Raw genomic sequence first — 18,281 nt, 5'->3', positions numbered from 1 at the left:
GAAGTACTCATTTTGATTTACTGTACTTTAGCAAATAGGTACCAATTCATATTTCATGGCATGTCAATTCATTTTAATTGAATACAAAAAGAAAATTAATGCTTGACAGAGGAATTTAAATATACAATGCTTTGCTACAGACTGATTCTCAGAAACCTGGAAATATGGTCAAAGAAATCCAAACAAACAAAGAGGAACCACAAGGATGACAGGAAAAAAAGAAAGTTTGTACATTTTGGCTCAACGATCCCTTTAACAGTGATAATAATAATACAGAATTTGTGTGTCCGAGCCGAAGACGACTTGTTCATTTTTCGTAAAGGGTGTTTGAACCTAAATGCTCATGTCGACAATATGACACTAGAATCCAAGAACTAAAAATAATAAACAAATGCAAGTCTGAGAATATGGTAAACGTAGTTGACCCCTGAGTTTCTAATGCAGACTTAGTGTATAAAATACCTCATTTACAGTGTGCCTTTTAGTGCAAGCCAGCAAATATGCTCAATTAATCAGGAGGTATATTAAGATAGCACCCAAGCAAACAATGCTTCTCTATGCAAGTCTTTCCTGTTGGCCGAATCACAGAGTGGGGCTGGTTTGCACAGCCAAACCAGTAGATCAAATACATCTTATTTATAATTCATTAGTTTTTGATTTGTTTTTCATAGAAAATATAAATATCCCTGAATGGAACTGATTCACAGTATATTGAGGACTCCAGTGCTACTACCATAGTTTTTAAAGTGTTGGGACAATCAAGTGTCTTCAAGGTCTCCAGTTAGTGTCTTTTTGCATGGCTCGACCCTCCAAGTCCTTCATTCGCTGTCTTGGTAATTCACAGTCCGCTTGCCTCTGTTCCTGGTCCGGATGCGCGTGGCCCGTCGAGGTTTCCCATACGACACGTCGCTGTCCTCGTCGGACGCATCCCGCTGACGTTTCCTCGCGGCTCCTCGCTCACGGTTCCTCAGTCTCCTCCTCGGACTGCTCCGTGAACCTGAGCTGGCGTCCGATTTAGACTCTCCGGACCTGCCACTCTCAGAGTCGCTGGCATCCTCATTGCTCCCATTATCGCTTTCACTTCGTTTCCGCCGCCGTCGGGTCGCTTTGGGATTCTTCTCCTGAGGCCTCAGTTCTTGACCGTTCTCCGATTTGCATCTGGTTTCCGAGTCGCTCTCAGAGTCTGAAGAGCCGCTCAAGCGCTTGAAGCGTTTCGCACTCTTCCGTTGAGGTTCCATGCACTCGTTTTCATCGCTGGTCCTGCTACTTTTGTTGTCCGTGTCTTCAGACTCGGAGGAGCCGTCGCGTTTCCTTTTGGAGTCGCCGCCTGGCGGTTTCCTCGCCCGGGAGTTGGTCCCCTCCTTGCTCTTCCCGTTCTTTGATTGAATCTCTATCTCAGGACTGAATTCTGCATCCGAGTCCTCCATAATGTAGTTCTTCTTGGGAAGAGTTCGAAGTGATATTCCCTTGGATGAAACTGTAATGCAAGGCTTCCTCCTCGGATGAGTCTTCTTGTCTTCCTCTGAAACGTCACTCTTTGGCCAGTCATCGGAGGAAGAGCCCACCTTTTTTCTCCTCCTTCGGTCCACCTTTCTTTCGCTATCCGAACTGGAGGCATCCGACCTTTCATCAAGTTTCTTTCTGCGAGCGTTGGACGCCCGTTTTCTGTTTCTGGGGGACCTCTTTTCTTCTGCACCATCGCTTTGATTCTCATCATCTTCTGATTTAATTCTCTTCCTGTGTGCGTCAGACTCTTCCGAAACATCACTGAGTTCCTCCGAGTCCTGGGTTGTTGACATAAACGCATCTGTGGCTAAGGATTTTTTGTGGGTAACTTGTTTTGCGGCAGAAGCTTGCTCTGAGCTTTCCGACGATGCTTTACTTTTCTTCAGCTCTTTCGCATACACCTTTCTTCCGTTCTGATGAGGGTGCTTTTGAGTTCTGGGAACCTCAACTTCTTCCTCCGAGCTCTTTTCAGACTCCTGCTTGCTTTGCCGAGGTTTCTGACGTCGGTTTCTGGAGCAGTTTTCCTCTTCTTCGGCATCGGTGTCATTCAGTTTCTTTATTTTACTGACAGCGGCTTTCGCGGTCTTCCTGTTGTATTTCCGCCTGACAACGAGGTCCTCGTCCGACTCCCCATTCACACTTTCATTCTGACTCCCCCCATCATTCGAGTTGTCCTCACTGTCCTCCCATTGTAGTTTGGTGCTGTGTCCATTAACGAAAGGAGACGTTTCTAAAGATGGAAAAATGGAAAGTAGTCAACAACTTCCTCTCCACAATATATTGAACTTTCTTTCATTCTTTGTCAGAGTGCCATTAGCATTCAAGGGTTAGTTAACCCAAAAATGATCCTATTACCCATCACCCATTATTCATTTTCATGTCGACCCAAACATAAGACTTTCATTCATCTTCAAAACACAATATCTGAGAGATAAAACAACTCATTCACTTAATGTGACTTCTGAATGGAACATTTAATGAGAAAAAAGCTGCAGGATGGGACTTTTGTCCATCAGGAATTGACTAGATTGTGAAAAGGAGGCATCATTACCAGAATGGTGAGTTTGCAGCAAATTGTGGAAAAGGTTTTGTCCTAGTGATCAGGCTATAGAAGCTGAACAAGTTATTATGACTCAAGTTATCATCATTAAGATGAACTCTTTTCTTCTTTTGGAAAGTGAAAAACAGGGACGTGTTGATGGATAAACATTTTGATTTCAGGCTGAGTGTAGAGCTCAACGATACTACCAAACATACCCTTTTTCTCTACTGCCGATCGTCTGCATGGCCTGCGCCCAGCAGATCTACTCTCCTCTTTGCTGTGAGAAGACGAGTCGCTGTCCCCGCTGACGCCACTTTTCTCTTCTTCACTAGCAGAAGCATCACTTTCATTTGACTCTATGAGAAGAACAACATTTAAAAGAGTTTAAGGTACATAAGATTTTTGGAAAGAAGTCATTTCAAGGTAAGCGATGTAGATGTTTCTACCCTGAGAAGCTTCCTCTTGGTCTGAATCTGAGCTGCTCTGAATGACAGCAGAGCGTTTGCTAGCACGAGTAGCGGGACGGCTGCTGCCTCCACGACCCTCCTCGTCCGAGCCGTCACCGTCTTCCAGGATATCCATGAGTTTCATCTTATTGACCGCTGCCATGGCGGTCTTGCGGGTCCTTGGCCGGCGACTGACAGAAGATGACGACTCGTTTTCTGAGGTGTCTGAACCTTGCGAAGGCTCTTGGTCAGAGTCGCTGCAGGGCCGTGGTCTCTGACGCTCATGTGACCTGCTGTGCCCATTCATCTTGGCGTGGCTCTCTAGGATGCATAAGATGTAAGATGCATAAAATTTGTTTGTCCAGCCAGTCACGTTTTACCACTGGGTGGCCACAGCTGAAAGCGCACCCAATGACACATATTGTGGGGTCTCACCATGTTTTCGTCTTGCTCCTTTGTTCTGTGCAGCTCTTCTCGTGGCTCTAGTCTCTCGTCTGAAGCCGCGAGACGCAGATAAAGGTTCTTCATCCTCTTCCGACTGACTCAAAGATTGTTTGCTGTCATGATCAGACCCTATAAATCAAAAGCACAAACTTAAGAAACTATGGAATGAACATCAGGTGCTAAAGGCCCCATGTAATAAAAGGAATAGTTCATCCTATAATCAGAGAGTTACCTATAATCCAGTACTTTGACAAATAATTACTATTTTCTACTTAATAGGTTATCTATGTAATATCCGGTCAACTGATAAATGGCTCCACCTGGTGGGTCTCTAAAAATATTGTCTGTCAAAGTACAGTGCACTCAACAGGAACAACGATTGTAGGGATGCACCGATATGAATATTTAGATGCTGATAACTCTTTATATTTGAAAGCCGATAACTGATATATTGGCAGATAAATCGAAATCCAAAATTGTATATAATGTTTGAGAGCCTGATTACAAAAACAAAAGTCTTACCATTAAAAGCCATGTCCCAAACACAATTATAATATGAGAGACTTGTCTCTCCTTTTTTTAAGTGATTCAAATCATGTTTCAAGCTATTCAAAACTTTCATGTTGAACAGTGCACATCTGAAGTGTCTGAGCTGAAGGAAATAATCCATTATTTTTTTTTTTATATATATATATATATATATATAGGCCAAATTTTCTTATCAGGCAGATAACGATAACATTAAAACGTAACATATCGGCTCATACCGATATGTATCGGTGCCACCATACCGGTATCGGCCGATATATATTTTGCATTCATAAACGATTGGTTGAAATTGTTGCTCCAGTTCACAAAACCAGGCAAAATGTTTCATTCACAACACGACTGATCTGTATTTTGAGTTCAACTGACTAACTTGCTGATCTGGTCACAAAGTTTGTAGGTCACTGGAGATCTGTCATTCATAATGTAAACTTAAATAAAGCAATAAAAGTTGTCTTTGTAAGCAGACATGAGGATTCATAAGCTTCTCCTTTTGTGTCCCACAGAAGAAAGAGGTTCAAACAGTTTCAGAACATCTTCACATAAATAAGTAGTTCACTATCATGGCGAGCCCATGAGCTTTTCATTTTGTGAACTGCTCTGCACACAGGTGTTGTGAGGCACAATGTGCAGCAACCGAGTGCCTTATATTTTTGGGAACTGTCCGTCTCACCGGATGAAGATGAGCCGCTCCGTCTGAAGTTCTCCTTGGCTTCATTGACTCTGCGGCGCTCTGGTCCAGACACTTTGGCTGAGGTAGATTTGGCTGTAGACTGTTCTGTATTTTCCTGAGTCTTTATAGTAGCCCTCTTTTGACTAGGGCCAAGAGGAGAAATAAGGACAGGTTTATTGTCTTCTGCATGCAAACCATTCATCGCAAAAAAAAAAAAAAAACAGAAGAATCGAACAGGAGGAAACACGTGGAGGCAGGAGATCAGGCCTACCGTGTGGATCCTTGGTGGGAAAGAGCCGAGTCCTGATGCTGCAACTTCTTCCTGAATCTCTGACTGCGGCGCAGCTTCAAGCTACTTTTCACAGCGGTCTTGTAGTCGGAAATGATTTTGCGTATACTCTCCTCGAAAAACGCTGACAGTCGCAAAGTCATGCTGTAAATCTGTAAAATAGCGCGCAAGGATATCGATGAGTCTTTAAGAATTACACAAAAAGTAAAAAAAAAGCCATAATTAGTCAAGACATTAATGCGTTACCTTTGACCGTTTGTTTGGCGTGTAGGCTTTAGCATTGGCAAAAATAAGCCTGGTGTCCTTGCAAAGGTCTATGGGATTTTCATAGCGGTCTTCTTCCAGAGACTGCCGCACACTTCCAAGGTCCATAGGCGTGTCGATGATATTACTGTAATCCTGGAGACACCGAGATATGGTATTATAAGACTAAACTATTACTATTAACCATCTTTGGACAAAGAGGTGACACTTCCTAACACCACAGAGAAGTGACACCTCTTTGTTTTCAGACATACATTACTTAAAGATAGATGCTGAATCCGAACCAGACGTTGTCTTTGACAAAAACGTGATTTTATTAGCTTTTTTAATTCAATTAATTTTAATTTAATATTTTAAAAAAAGCTGGCAACTTAAAAAAAACAACAACACTTTGGCAGGGAAAGAGATAAGAAAGATGACCACTTCCATAACAATATTCCATTGATCGTGTTTTGGAGACTCACCGGATAATCTCCCTGATCTACAGGATCCCGGAAAGGCTCTGAATCCTCACACTCAAACATGTAGTTCAGTAAACGCTTGCTGGAGTCCTTCCATGCGTCCCTGTCCAGTACGACCTCCACTGATGGCTGGCAAAAATCACAAAGAAAGCATCTTTAACGCATTTTAAGTAGTTTTCCACGTAATCAAACTTCTCATTTACTGATGCGCTACAATTTTTAACCATGAGGGATGTATCCTACGATATTAAAGAGATAGTTCACCCAAAAATTAAAATGGTTATCGTTTACTCACCCTCAAGTTGCTCCAAACCTGTATGAGTTTCTTTCTTCTGTTGGGAGAACCAAACAGTTGATGGACCCCATTGACTTGCATAGTATTTTTTTTTTCTCCATACTATGGAAGTCAATGGGGTCCATAAACTGTTTGGTTCCCCATTTTCGTAAAAATATCTTCAGCAGAAGAGATAAATCAATGCATGTTTGGAACAACTTGAGGGCGAGTAAATGACAATATTCATTTTTGGCTGAACCATCTCTGTAACAATGTAATAGAATCTCTGTTAAACCATTTCTACCAATGTGGGGTACATGCTGTCATATTACCCAACTCTACTACTGTACTATTATGCATAACACATCTCACAGTACCTGGCGAAGTCTTTGTCCAGCAGAGGGTCCAGGTGCATCAATGTCATCCATGTCCTGAAAGCCACGTGAGTTAATCTCATGTTTTCCAGGAAAACCCAGAGAAAATACAGGTTGAACAAATACACTCACCTCATCGTCAGAGAACTCCATGTTCTCAACGGCATTATAGATCTCCATAATATCTGTACAGTGAGGTTTACTGTGGCCACAGAGAGGGGGAAGGTTACAAAGCTAAAATATTACAATATCACAAATAGATCTTTGCCACAAATGTCCAGGACAAACCTTATGAACTTCAGAAGAACATTTGTTATGATTTTTGCAGACTCTGCAATCTTGCTGCGGGGCTCATTGAAGGTCTTGGCATTCTGTTCAATGTGTTTGACATCCCAGATCAGTGCAGACATCCTCCTAAAAAACCCAAGACATGTTAAAACAAACATTAAGCAACACACAAATATGGGAAATTAGAAAATAAAACTATCAAACTCTCATTTATTCATATATAATATAAATGTCTTCATGGATATTTTGAATAATGTGCACACTACTCTTTTCCATACAAATAAAAGGAGTCAAGTGCAAAAATGCACGCTTGATGTGTGAGAACCAATGAGGTTTGCTCTTGTGTTTCAGGCAAGTATGGTTGAAATTTGATGTGCTCCATGCATGTCCACATGTGAATGAAAGCCTAAATGAAATATGTTTATCACAAACTGTCTCCACAATAGACTTTTATTAATCTGCCTGATACATGTGGATAAATTTTGCGATCTCAATGAACTTTTTGAAGAGTCAAAGTTGAAAGAGCTTCAAAATAGGGACAGAAATTAAACATATCTTCATCTGTGTTCTGAAGATGAACGAAAGTCTTATGGGTTTGGAACAATATGAGGGTGAGTAATTGATCATTTCATTTTTGGGTGAACTAACCCTATAAATATTGGTGATTAAAACCGAAGACTACAAGTTGTCAAGACTACTTGGAATTTTTTTGCATGGAAAAAAGGCAGAATGAACACTGATCACAATGTCTCACAATGAAAAACTAACGTCACAGGTTTAGAAAGGATGATCGAATGATGATCATTATTTTTAGGTGGACAATACCCATTAAGTTGCAAACCTGTAGAACTTGTGCTTGAGCCGCAGTTTGATGGTGTTCAGGTCAGTGGGATATGCAATGACAGCACAATATGTGGGATACTGAGCAAGGTCGACCGGTCCAGAGAAAGGTGCTGTGATATCTGGTCAAAAGGACAGAAATGGACATTGATGAGCCAGAGGGTCACATTTAAAGGGTTAGTTCACGCATCAATGAAAATACTGTCATCATCTACTCACCCTCATGTCGTTCCAAACCTATAAGACTTGACTCGTTCAACTTCGGAAAACAAATTAAGATATTTTTAAAATTCTCTCATCAACATTTTCAAGCTTTAAAATGTACATAAAAAAATCGAAAAAAATAATCCAAGTGAATTAAGTGGTATAATCCAAGTGCTCAACAGATTTATTTAGGCTTTTAATCACCTTTAAACATTGATCAACGCACCTCAAATACGGTAAATGGAAGCTCAAAACACGAGTGAGAACCACTGAGGTCTCTTCACACTTGGATTATATCGCTCTATTCACATGGATTACTTTTATGATGTCTTTATGAACTTTTTGCTGCATTGAAAATGTTAACTACATATACTTTTTTTAATGGATGAAGAAAAATTATGAATAACAAATTGTCCAACAAAGGTCTTGTGGGTTTGAAACGAAATGAGGGTGAGGTAAAATGACAATTTAAATTTTCGGGTGAACTAACCCTTTAAGTCCTTGTAGACCATCTAAATCGGATTTGCTTAAAGGTACACTTTGTAATTTTTTTGTTCAAAATTAAAAAATAAGAAGAAACAATACATCAATCCTTCCAAAATATATTTGTCTTACCCTGATTCCCTATGGTATGCAATTATAAGTGTTTATATTTTAGATCTGACAGGATGGTTTTCACATAAAAAAATTGCGAACATGTAAACTCGCTCAAGTTGCTCCGGCTACTTTGGCGTGTGTATGGTGTGGGAGTGGCATAGATAAGTTGTCACAACGAGTGAGAAAGCTTGACAGAGCAGAACCAATCTCCAACCTCCGGGGAATCACCCGTTTTAAACAAATGCCGAACAGAGGAGAGTCTGCTGGTGAAGACAGAACGAGACGGAGCTCGTAATAAAACAAGAACCAACATTGGCTTGGCTTTTCAGAGACTGCGAGAACTGAGGGATTTGAAATGCTGTATAATCGCCATGGAGATGGTGTTTTTATTACTCAACAGGTGAGTAAGCTATTTAACTGAACAGATAAACTGCGGACTGTTAGTGAGCTACATATGGCAAAGTCACAAAGCACAACCAAGACAAATGTTCTTCCGCAAAATATATGCAGTGTTTTTTTTTTTTTACCGCTAGCGGAACAAAAGTAACATAGTGTACCTTTAAAGAAATGGCACAAAATTGATAAAGATAATGTAAAGAATAGGACAACTGCAAAATCAAACGCACCCACAGTCACAAGCTGTTCTATGCCTGCAATGACGCGTGCGCTCTCTTGGTCTCGACCCCCGTCCCCCCATTCACCCCCCTGAGGTTTATAGAGGATATCGATCATCTCCTCGTCCGTCACTGGCACCCCCGCACCCTCCGACTCCGGCTGTTCAGCTGCAGCACGGAAACAGCTCAATTCAATAAACAGACCACTTGCTTTATTAAAACACAATAACAAATGACCTTTCTGTTAGAAATGCAGGAGTAAACAAACAAAAATCCCACAGTGCATCTGGTTTAAGCTAAAGCTCAAGCGGTCAGAAGTACCGTTTTCAGGAATAGCTTCCACATCCCATGGACTCAGCTTTTCGGTCTCGCCATTGTCCCATCTGCAAAAATCAGGAAGTTAAAAATCACAGCCAATGCCTAAGATCAATGCAACGGCTCCCAATAATTCAAACTAAGTTTGAGCTTACTTGACTTTGAAGCACTGAAAATGGCTGTCGGGATACTCGGACTGATATGGTTCCTGACAAACTATGGTCCCAAACCACCAGGCGTCATCGATCACGGAGCGAAACCGGTCCTCTACAGAAACAGAACAGACATGATGATGCCGGGTACCACAACAAACTCGCTCAACTCTATTCCCAGGTCATGCCTCACACTTACTCGACGTCCACACTCTGCTCCGCGCCTCGTCGTAGCTTTGACGCAGCACCAGAAAATCAATTACGTCCGCCATATCATGATATCTGAGGAAAAACGGCAACAAAACTTATATTTTTGCTTAAAAATCAACAAAAAATCTGAATTTTATATCAGAGCTTGCCCACAGTGCTGGGTAGTAACAGATTACATGTAATCTGGATTACGTAATTCATATTCAACATTTGTTTTCTTCTTTTTCTTTCTATTTTTATATCAAAATGGTATTTATAAGGTGTTATATTACCTAAAATGTGTAATGTTATAATACCGTTACTAACCACAATCTTCATCAGGTAATTTGTATTTAGTAATGGACTAAATAGTGTGTGTAATCTACCTGCCAGCACTTACTTTATGGAAAAGGTTCGGTCTGTTATTTTGCCTGTTCCAGGGTCAATCTGGGTCAGTTTCAGACAACAGAGGGTTGGAGGGGAGACTTCATACTTGATCCCTGTTATTTTCACAAACTCTTGGTCCTGGTAAAAACATAGGATTTATATTTTTCAATGCCAAACTTGATGAAAACATTAAAGGTTAGCTGAGTTGCATGCATGTTTTTTTAAATAAAGAAATGTTCAAGGTTAAATACAAGGAAACAGAACATTAAGACAGCGTCTGTGGCCTGTTGTCGGTCACTACAACAAATAAATGCAGACAAATAAAAATAGCCTTGCCGCACTAGCTATGCTGCAGATTAAACTCTGCGTTTGCAGAAAACGATTAAAGCATCGTTTCCATGATCCCATGTGCTCAAGGGAACAAAACCTTTACTTCATGGGAAACTGGCACAAACTATCATTAATAGAATAATAAATGAGTTTGAACAGGTGAAGTCAGTGGGACTTAGTTATAATAAATGACTTGAAATGCAATAAACGCTGTCATGTTAACAGTTCTGGGAGGCAATTATACCAAATCATTGATGAAAGACTTCGGGTCAGGCATTTCATCACGACTACAACAGTATTTTAAATGAGATTGGATAACTGAATTAATACCAGTGAACCGATCACATGATCTGTTGATACAAAGAGTTTTATTTGTTGCGCACCAAGGATCAATCCGGTAAATTTGTTTCCCCTCGCAGTTTATGAGTATGTTTTCTTACCGAATAAAAAGTGATCCACCCTAATTGAGTGAATTTTTTTTTGCGCGCGTTTTAAGATTTTAAGAGCATTTCCATCCAGTATAATTTTATGCGACATCCCAAAATTTGCATAAAAATATGTGGATGGAAACATAGCTATTGAAGTGATGCATGCATGTGCGCATACTGTTAAAATCAGATCAACACAAAGCACTACTAAGCACTAATAAGAACAGATGTATAACAGTAAAAGTGTCAGTAAAATCGCAGTATTGTTTTGATCATACTCTTAACTCCATCTTCTTCCACGGCAGTCTGTCTTGGTTGATGGGGTACAGTTTTGTCCTACAGACCGTCTCCACATACGCCTCATGACCCTGACAAAAATAGATGACCTGTGAACAGAAAAAGAGACCGTGGATTTAGACATGGATCGGTTATGCTTTAATACAGACGAGAGCAATGTGTTCTGTACCTCGTCTCCCATTTGAGGGACGAAGGGGGACTTTCGGGGAATGATGTCAGTAATCCATGCTGGGGGACGGAACTCATTCGAGATCTCTCGGTTAATGGGTGGCCTCGGTTTTGGCGGCTAAGGATAAGAAAATTATTTAAAAATGAATTTCAAATAAGTTTTTCAAACCATTATTTCATGAAATACAAAAATGAAGTGCTAGCCAACAGTAAAAATGCCTCCAGAATTACAACTAAGGATTTAAAAAATGACTTCACAGTACCAAGTTGATATTTAATTTTAAAGGATCAAATAAGAACTTGTAATACTGACAGTAAAGGCCCCGATATACTTCAAATACTGACAGAAAAGGCCCCGATATACTTCAAATACTGACAGTAAAGGCCCCGATATACTTCAAATACTGACAGTAAAGGCCCCGATATACTTCAAATACTGACAGAAAAGGCCCCGATATACTTCAAATACTGACAGAAAAGGCCCCGATATACTTCAATCTAAAGCGAGTAACTAACTGGTGTGACGCCATTTTGAAAAAAATCGGGACACAGCGAAAAAGCTTGCCAAAACTAACTTCCCGGGACAGTTTGCTCCGGCTGGTAAACGCTTCGCACTACCGTTGGTTCACGGTGAATACATTATAGGAATGTGGCTCTGAGGTTTCACCTTTACATGGGAATCTTCTCCGGTTCATTTCTTCTGGTCAGAGATCCACGAGTAAAAACACCCTGGAGAGCCGCTTTATAGTAGAAAATGTTTTCATGTTTACCACTGTAAAGCTGTTTGATTTAAAGCAATCTATAGTATAAAGCGGTACATAAATAAATGTGACATGACTGGAGAGCAGAATCTGATGCTTTCTTAACTGCCGTTTTCTCACCGCTGTTATTTTTATTGTGTTTATTTTGTTACTGAGAGAGATAACGTTCATCTAAACACTGCTCTCAGCAGGATGGGCGATGGGATGTTCGCGAACAGTATATACCGCTGGTCACAAATTTCCAATTTCTTTTTGCCCCATGCAAAGAACGACTAAGTACTTCGCCGTGAGTATATCAGGGCCTTACAGTGATGCATGTGCTGTACGGCCCTATTGACACCTTTGGCATTTTGCTTTTGGCCTTCTTGTGCTTTCGGGGTGAAGCCATCTGCTCCTCTTCATCCAGAGTCTGGTCCTCATCCGCTGCCTCTTCGTCCTCCTCCTCCTCTTCCTCAGAGCTGCTGATCCTGCGGCTAGTCCTCCGTCGGGAGGATGGAGACGCGGACCGCCGCAAAGTTATTCCTGCATCTGCCATCCAGTCGGAATAATCACTGGAGGAGCGGCTTCAGTCATGAACAAAGAGACAGCGTACATCTTACCCTCATGAATATGTTAGCGATGACAACATGAAACTCAATGACTATATGGAAGACTTATCGGTAGCTTAAGGGTGTAGCTTATTATTTTGTCACCAGCAGGACCAAACAGAATTCAAAAAATGAGCATTTCCACGTCAACACTTCCATTTTTAAAACAATTATGGTGGCAGCAAGAGTACCTTGAACTGTCACTCCTCCATTCCTCTTCATCCTCAATGGACAAATGAACATCACTGCCCTCCATTTCACTGTCCTGCAACAATACACATAAACGCACATCATTATTGACATGTCTGATATGACAGAGTTTGAAAAAATAAATGAACAAACGCTCAACCTCAGAAGATGCCGTCTCCTCCCCTTCCTCACATGAGAACTCGATGTACTCTTCAGCCAGACTCTCTTTACGCTGCTGGTTTTTCTGCCGCTTGCGTGACTGCGCACGTTTGAGACATGGTCCTTCCTCATCAGAATCATCCTATGGGCAAAACCATCTCACCTTAATGACGTTCACTCAGTGCTGTTGACATTAATAACCATAATGCAGTTCATGAGGAGGAAGAACCCTACCCTGAAGCTGGCGTGGGTCACTCTTCTTCTCTTGATGTTGTAAAGGCTGACCTCCTCGTCTCCCTTGGCTGTTCTGAACGACTCCTGCGCCCTAAAGGAAGAAGCCATTGCATTGTTAAACAGCCTGTCTGAATGCTCCAATAACTTAACCCCTGCCACCAAATCAACTGATTGGTAATCGACATGGAGTTGCTGCATCATGTTCAGTTGTTGTTATGGGAATGCATCCAGCGAGACCAGTGTTTAAAGCACGTGTGAAAACATGCCAATTCTATTGGCTGACAGAGGTCAGATGACTCCGCGTAGCGCATCAAGACCATTAACCTGTTAGCCTTCAGCGCCACTTTTGAAAAATCCCCAGAAATTTAATACCCAAACTAATACAGACACAGTTAATTTACCCTTTGTCCTAAAAGCACAAGCATGATCTCATTTGAAAGCTGACACCTGGCACTTTATTGGAAATGTAGAATTAATTATTGTCATAATGAAAAAAAAATGTATGAATAGCTTCAAAGTTGTGTAAGTTATTAGAAATTTATTTTTATGAAACATCTTCATGAAAATTAAATTGAAGTTGGCCCGTCAGCAATCTAGAAATGCACTCCAGCTAAAGACACATGTCTGACCATGTTATATTTAAAATTTGAAGGTGATAAGTCTAAAACTCTGTATTTAGTTAAATGTTTTTCAAGATCCTGTCATATGACTTTATTTTTGATTAGACTCTAAAATGCAAACTTGTGTTTATTGTCATCTATAAGCATCTATTCAGTCTATTGTATCTATTGTTTTGTGGTGCAAACGAGCCCCATTCAGTGGCAGTTTCTCTTGCTCACATTTACACCTCCAGCCGGCTTATGGGCATAAATATTCTTTTCCTTTGTTTGCATTATAATGGCTAGCGACTGGCTATTCACGGTGCATCACCCCCTAATTTCTTTCATAGTTCTCACCTTTCACATTTATAACTGTATCAAATGCCTTTCTTAAATAAAGAAACATTTCAGTAAGCATTCCTATTTAGAAAAAAATCATAAAAATAACAGTTATATGGCAGGTGCACCTAGAGAGCTAGCTAGCATGTTAGCTTAGCACACCATCAATACACGACAATTTATGAGATTAAACCCATGTTTGTGCTCCAAACTTACTTTTTAGCGCAAGTCGAGTGTTTTAAATAACCTTATGTGAGCTTATTTGGCTTCAATAAAAAAAATCAGACAGAAAATATATGATTTGATATTATTCTGCACTATTGTAAAGTCTATACCGATTAGCATTACATTATACATATAATCTATTATTATAAAAATACCTGACATGGCTCGAAGAACACAGGTAAATCAAATATCATTGCAATCATGTTTATTGTCTTCAAAACATCTTTATCTGCATGTTATAGCGATCTCTGAAGCTATAGCTATGTTTATGTCAGTGACGTCCTGGAAGGTCACAGGTTATTTCTTCTTCGTGAGCTTCCATATTTGGAAAAAACTGTGCATAGAGCGCCCTCATTCTGCTGTATGGATTGAAAACACAGTACATCAGAGTATCCAGCGCTCTTTATGTATACATCGACGCATTTGGATATAAATTCAATAAATATTATTCCTGTCTATAGAAATATGATGTAAACCTATGAGAATATATCAATATTTCTCCAAATCTGCACATTTTTGAGCCAAAAGCCCTGAGGAACGTTGTTTTGTCACGCGTTCTCAAGACAACAGCACCGGAGTTTTTTTATGAATGGAGCAGCTGACGCTCATAATTCATATTAAAGGTATCGACTAATTTTTTCATTACATAAATCCTGACACAAATTAAGACATAACTGTCACTATAAGTTTCTCAGAATACAATAGTGGTCAAATACTGAAACGTGAGACTTATATATTTTTAATGATGTATAGTTTGTCAAGGTAATAACATTAAATCTGATAGTAACTTTGAACTATTTAAAAAAAAAAACGCTTCAGAGCGTCCTCGCTCTGGTGAAGGCTAACAGGTTAAAGGGCACATACGTCATGGATGACCATGTCTTCAGGAAGCTATTGTCTGATTTTTTTATCATTAAGTCTGTGCTTGCCTTATTTCACAGCTTGATTGGGCAGGCATTTGGTCAGTACGGCAGCATGGGTATTAAAGTTCCCATAGTGTCAACACCATGACACATTGAAGTTTCCTTAAAAGGGAATGTCTCAGGTTACAAATGTAACCCGGTTCCCCAAGAAGGGAACGAAATATTCATAAACTGAAAGGTTTTTAATTAATTATTGCCCTAATTTTAGGGACACCGTCAAAAATGAAGGGACACGGTTGAAAATGAGTTTTAAAGACTCTAAGGTTAATGTGTAAATATGTAAAAGAACGCATTAAAAAAAAGAAAAAGAATTTGATACTTGACAAAGGATGTGCACGTGACCTTTCCAACGTGACTACGCAATGCGTGAAGTCGTGGACACATATCACTGAGCTAGTGCAAGATGAGTATTTGTGTTTAAACATAATTTTTTTGACCAATGGTTCCTCTAGATGAGACTCTTATTCCTCGGCTGGGATCGTGTAGAGATCTTTGAAGCTGCAGTGAAACTCACATTTGGACCCCATTAAAAAAATCCTGGAATGCAAAAACCTTCATTTCTTTTCGACTGAAGAAAGAGAGACATGAACATCTTGGATGACATGGGGCGGGGTGAGTAAATAATCAGGAAATTTTAATTCTGGAGTGAACTAATCCTTTAACGTTTACACAAACTGAAGAAAACCAAACGTAATTGATGAATAAAACTCACCTGTAGCCACTGGTCGTAAGATCAGGCACCACCACCCTGCGCCTCCAGGCCTGAAGGTCCCTCTCCGTGGCCATCTGACTGCGTGGAGCATTCTGGTGCATCTGCCGAACTCCCTCTACCTGTCCGCTGCGCCGCAAACCCACGTTAGGTGGAGACTGCACCTCCATGCGCTCGTTCACCGACACTGTGCAATCAAACACAGCAACATTAGATGAGACTCGGTGGAGATTCAATTGCAAATCTACTTGAACGGGTGTGGATCTAAGAGTACAATGCTGTGATTTAAATGCATCGGCACCTCTGCGGGGAGTTCCTGGCTCTAGCACACGGGCCGTAGCGGGAACGCCGCCCTCTCCCTGAACCGAAACATGTCTGTCATGATGCAGCTGAAGCTGGCGGATGGCAAAATCCAGGGCGCTGGGACGAGCCTCCTCGCTCTCCGCAGACTGTTGACTGATCACCTGCTCCACGACCTCACCATCACCTGACACAAATCAGAAACGCTCCGTGATCATAATGTTTTTAGTGATGCACCGGCAACCGAAAATGCACATAATAGCCAAATATTATTTTTGGTAACACTATTTTAAGCTGACAGTTATATGTTGCATATACTTACTATAGAAATGACAGTAAATTATGCATTGTGCAAATTACAACTAGAAGTTACAATTGACCCTTCGCTAAGCCCCGCCCTCCTTAGTTACTGTTGCTACGCCTGGCAAGCTTTCGCGCCTGGCACGTCTATTATAGTGTGTATGGACCGGTGTCAAACATTCCCAAGGAGATAATTAGTCATTTTTGGCGAACAGATGAAATATCTGAGAGAGCGAGACAGAAGGGACTGCAGTATGCATTCGAGGGATATATTCACGACATAATATGCAACCGATTAGAGAATAATTTAATCAAAATTGAAGCCAAAGCCTATAGGCTTAACGTTACCAGCGCAGCAGCCGCCTCATTCGCCGACCATTCAAATGGGAAACACACAAATTGAGGAACAGCTGCACAGCAGGGTAAGTGAAATGTGAAAATAAATTATAATCTAATAATTAGGGCTGTAATCAACCAAAGGAAATCTTGGTCGACTGAAGTCCTGAAATTTTCGACAAAAAATCGACTAAAAATGACGTTAGGAAAAAAAACTTTAAATTAATTAGCTGCGCACTGTGCGCAGTACTTGGTAGCCTTGTTGTCCGCCTAAATGAATTATAAATAAACATAAAAAAATAGTAGGGTATTTGCAGTATATTAAATCGTTTAATATAAAATTATTTTGCACTGAAATGAGTCTGACACACGAGTCTGTCGGCTCTGACAGCGTTGAATCACGTGCACCTGCGCAATATCATAGCCTATGATTTCCGAAAATAGTACTGTTGTCAACTAGTGATATCATCACAAGAACTTTTGAGGAATATGCAACATAATTTAGACAATTGTTTTTTATCATATGTATTATAATAACTGACAGCTCGCACAGAGTGAGTCTGAACACAGGAGCGCAGCTTCGCGGCTGAGACACGAATAGACTATTAACTTAAAGCTTTACTCTTAAACACAAAAGGCACGTCCATTTTAATAAAAAAATTATATTTATTAAACAAACCAGATCAAGAGCAAAAACGAAATAAAGTGCATAAAACTAATACAAACAGCGCATTGCGCATTAGGCTACAATCATTTTTTCCCGTTTTCTATAAAAAAAAAAAAATGCTGCCACACTGCCGATGTCTTTGTTGACATGGTAGAGGAGGACTGACTATGAATTAAACGCTCTCACAATTAAATAAATAACATTCAGCAAACCTTCTAGTAGGCTACTTTCTTCAATCTGTCTCTCTTCTCCGGTGGGTTGGGCTAATCCAAAAGAAGTGAAAACAAGGGGGGTGTTCTGAACACAGACTGTTACCTGTGAAACAGGGGTGCTCTGAAAACACCCCCATTAGCAATTAGTGCTTTCCTCCTGATGAAACGAACGCGGCAAAACTAATGAAACGAACGCGGCAAAAAATCGACCAATTTGAATTTTGGTCGAGCCAGAACGTATCGACCAACAATCGACTAATCGACTGGGAGATTACAGCCCTACTAATAATTATAAATCAAACAGCTTATCCATAAATCTTATGTGGAACACTAACAACGGGAGAGCCGCGATCGGATTGGGGTAACGTAACCTTAAAGTTACTCAGGGGTAGGCCAGGGGTAATTTCGATTAACAAAATGCTCAAATACATTTGAAAGTATGTCAGTGAGCCTCCGTCTTGCCTTTAATCGTCTTATTTTACGTTCAAATATATGCATTATGAGCAAAGAACCGTCATTATTTCAAGCAATATTAGGTTAGGTGCGTTTGTTAATCCTGTGGACATTTAGTTGTGAATGGGGCGTCCCACACTGCCTGATCCACGCCCGGCAT

General features: G+C 40.5%; 1 protein-coding gene across 4 annotated transcripts in view; it reads right to left on the bottom strand.

Annotated features, from left to right (window-relative positions):
- The window catches only part of brwd1 (bromodomain and WD repeat domain containing 1), a 32,866-nt gene continuing 14,585 nt past the window's right edge, over positions 1-18,281 (bottom strand). For 2 of the 4 annotated variants that reach the window (XM_079608848.1, XM_079608846.1), the window contains 26 exons: positions 16,155-16,340; positions 15,857-16,040; positions 13,059-13,149; positions 12,826-12,966; positions 12,668-12,741; positions 12,230-12,452; positions 11,130-11,246; positions 10,942-11,049; positions 9,919-10,043; positions 9,529-9,611; positions 9,333-9,444; positions 9,184-9,245; positions 8,879-9,030; positions 7,667-7,706; positions 7,449-7,569; positions 6,608-6,733; positions 6,452-6,521; positions 6,323-6,376; positions 5,675-5,800; positions 5,193-5,345; positions 4,929-5,098; positions 4,658-4,800; positions 3,430-3,567; positions 2,995-3,315; positions 2,764-2,904; positions 1-2,236 (listed from right to left, as the gene is read on the bottom strand). In XM_079608848.1, coding sequence (XP_079464974.1) covers positions 819-2,236; positions 2,764-2,904; positions 2,995-3,315; positions 3,430-3,567; positions 4,658-4,800; positions 4,929-5,098; positions 5,193-5,345; positions 5,675-5,800; positions 6,323-6,376; positions 6,452-6,521; positions 6,608-6,733; positions 7,449-7,569; positions 7,667-7,706; positions 8,879-9,030; positions 9,184-9,245; positions 9,333-9,444; positions 9,529-9,611; positions 9,919-10,043; positions 10,942-11,049; positions 11,130-11,246; positions 12,230-12,452; positions 12,668-12,741; positions 12,826-12,966; positions 13,059-13,149; positions 15,857-16,040; positions 16,155-16,340 — 4,679 coding nt within the window. In that variant the 3' untranslated portion in view covers positions 1-818. Of the gene's footprint in view, positions 2,237-2,763; positions 2,905-2,994; positions 3,316-3,429; positions 3,568-4,657; positions 4,801-4,928; positions 5,099-5,192; positions 5,346-5,674; positions 5,801-6,322; positions 6,377-6,451; positions 6,522-6,607; positions 6,734-7,448; positions 7,570-7,666; positions 7,707-8,874; positions 9,031-9,183; positions 9,246-9,332; positions 9,445-9,528; positions 9,612-9,918; positions 10,044-10,941; positions 11,050-11,129; positions 11,247-12,229; positions 12,453-12,667; positions 12,742-12,825; positions 12,967-13,058; positions 13,150-15,856; positions 16,041-16,154; positions 16,341-18,281 lie in introns of all 4 variants that reach the window. The other 2 variants (XM_079608849.1, XM_079608847.1) reach the window with 1 other exon arrangement.

This window comes from Phoxinus phoxinus, assembly GCF_949152265.1.
Source record: "Phoxinus phoxinus genome assembly, chromosome: 4".
Taxonomy (NCBI): domain Eukaryota; kingdom Metazoa; phylum Chordata; class Actinopteri; order Cypriniformes; family Leuciscidae; genus Phoxinus; species Phoxinus phoxinus.
This window is presented reverse-complemented; position numbering and strand designations above follow the sequence as displayed.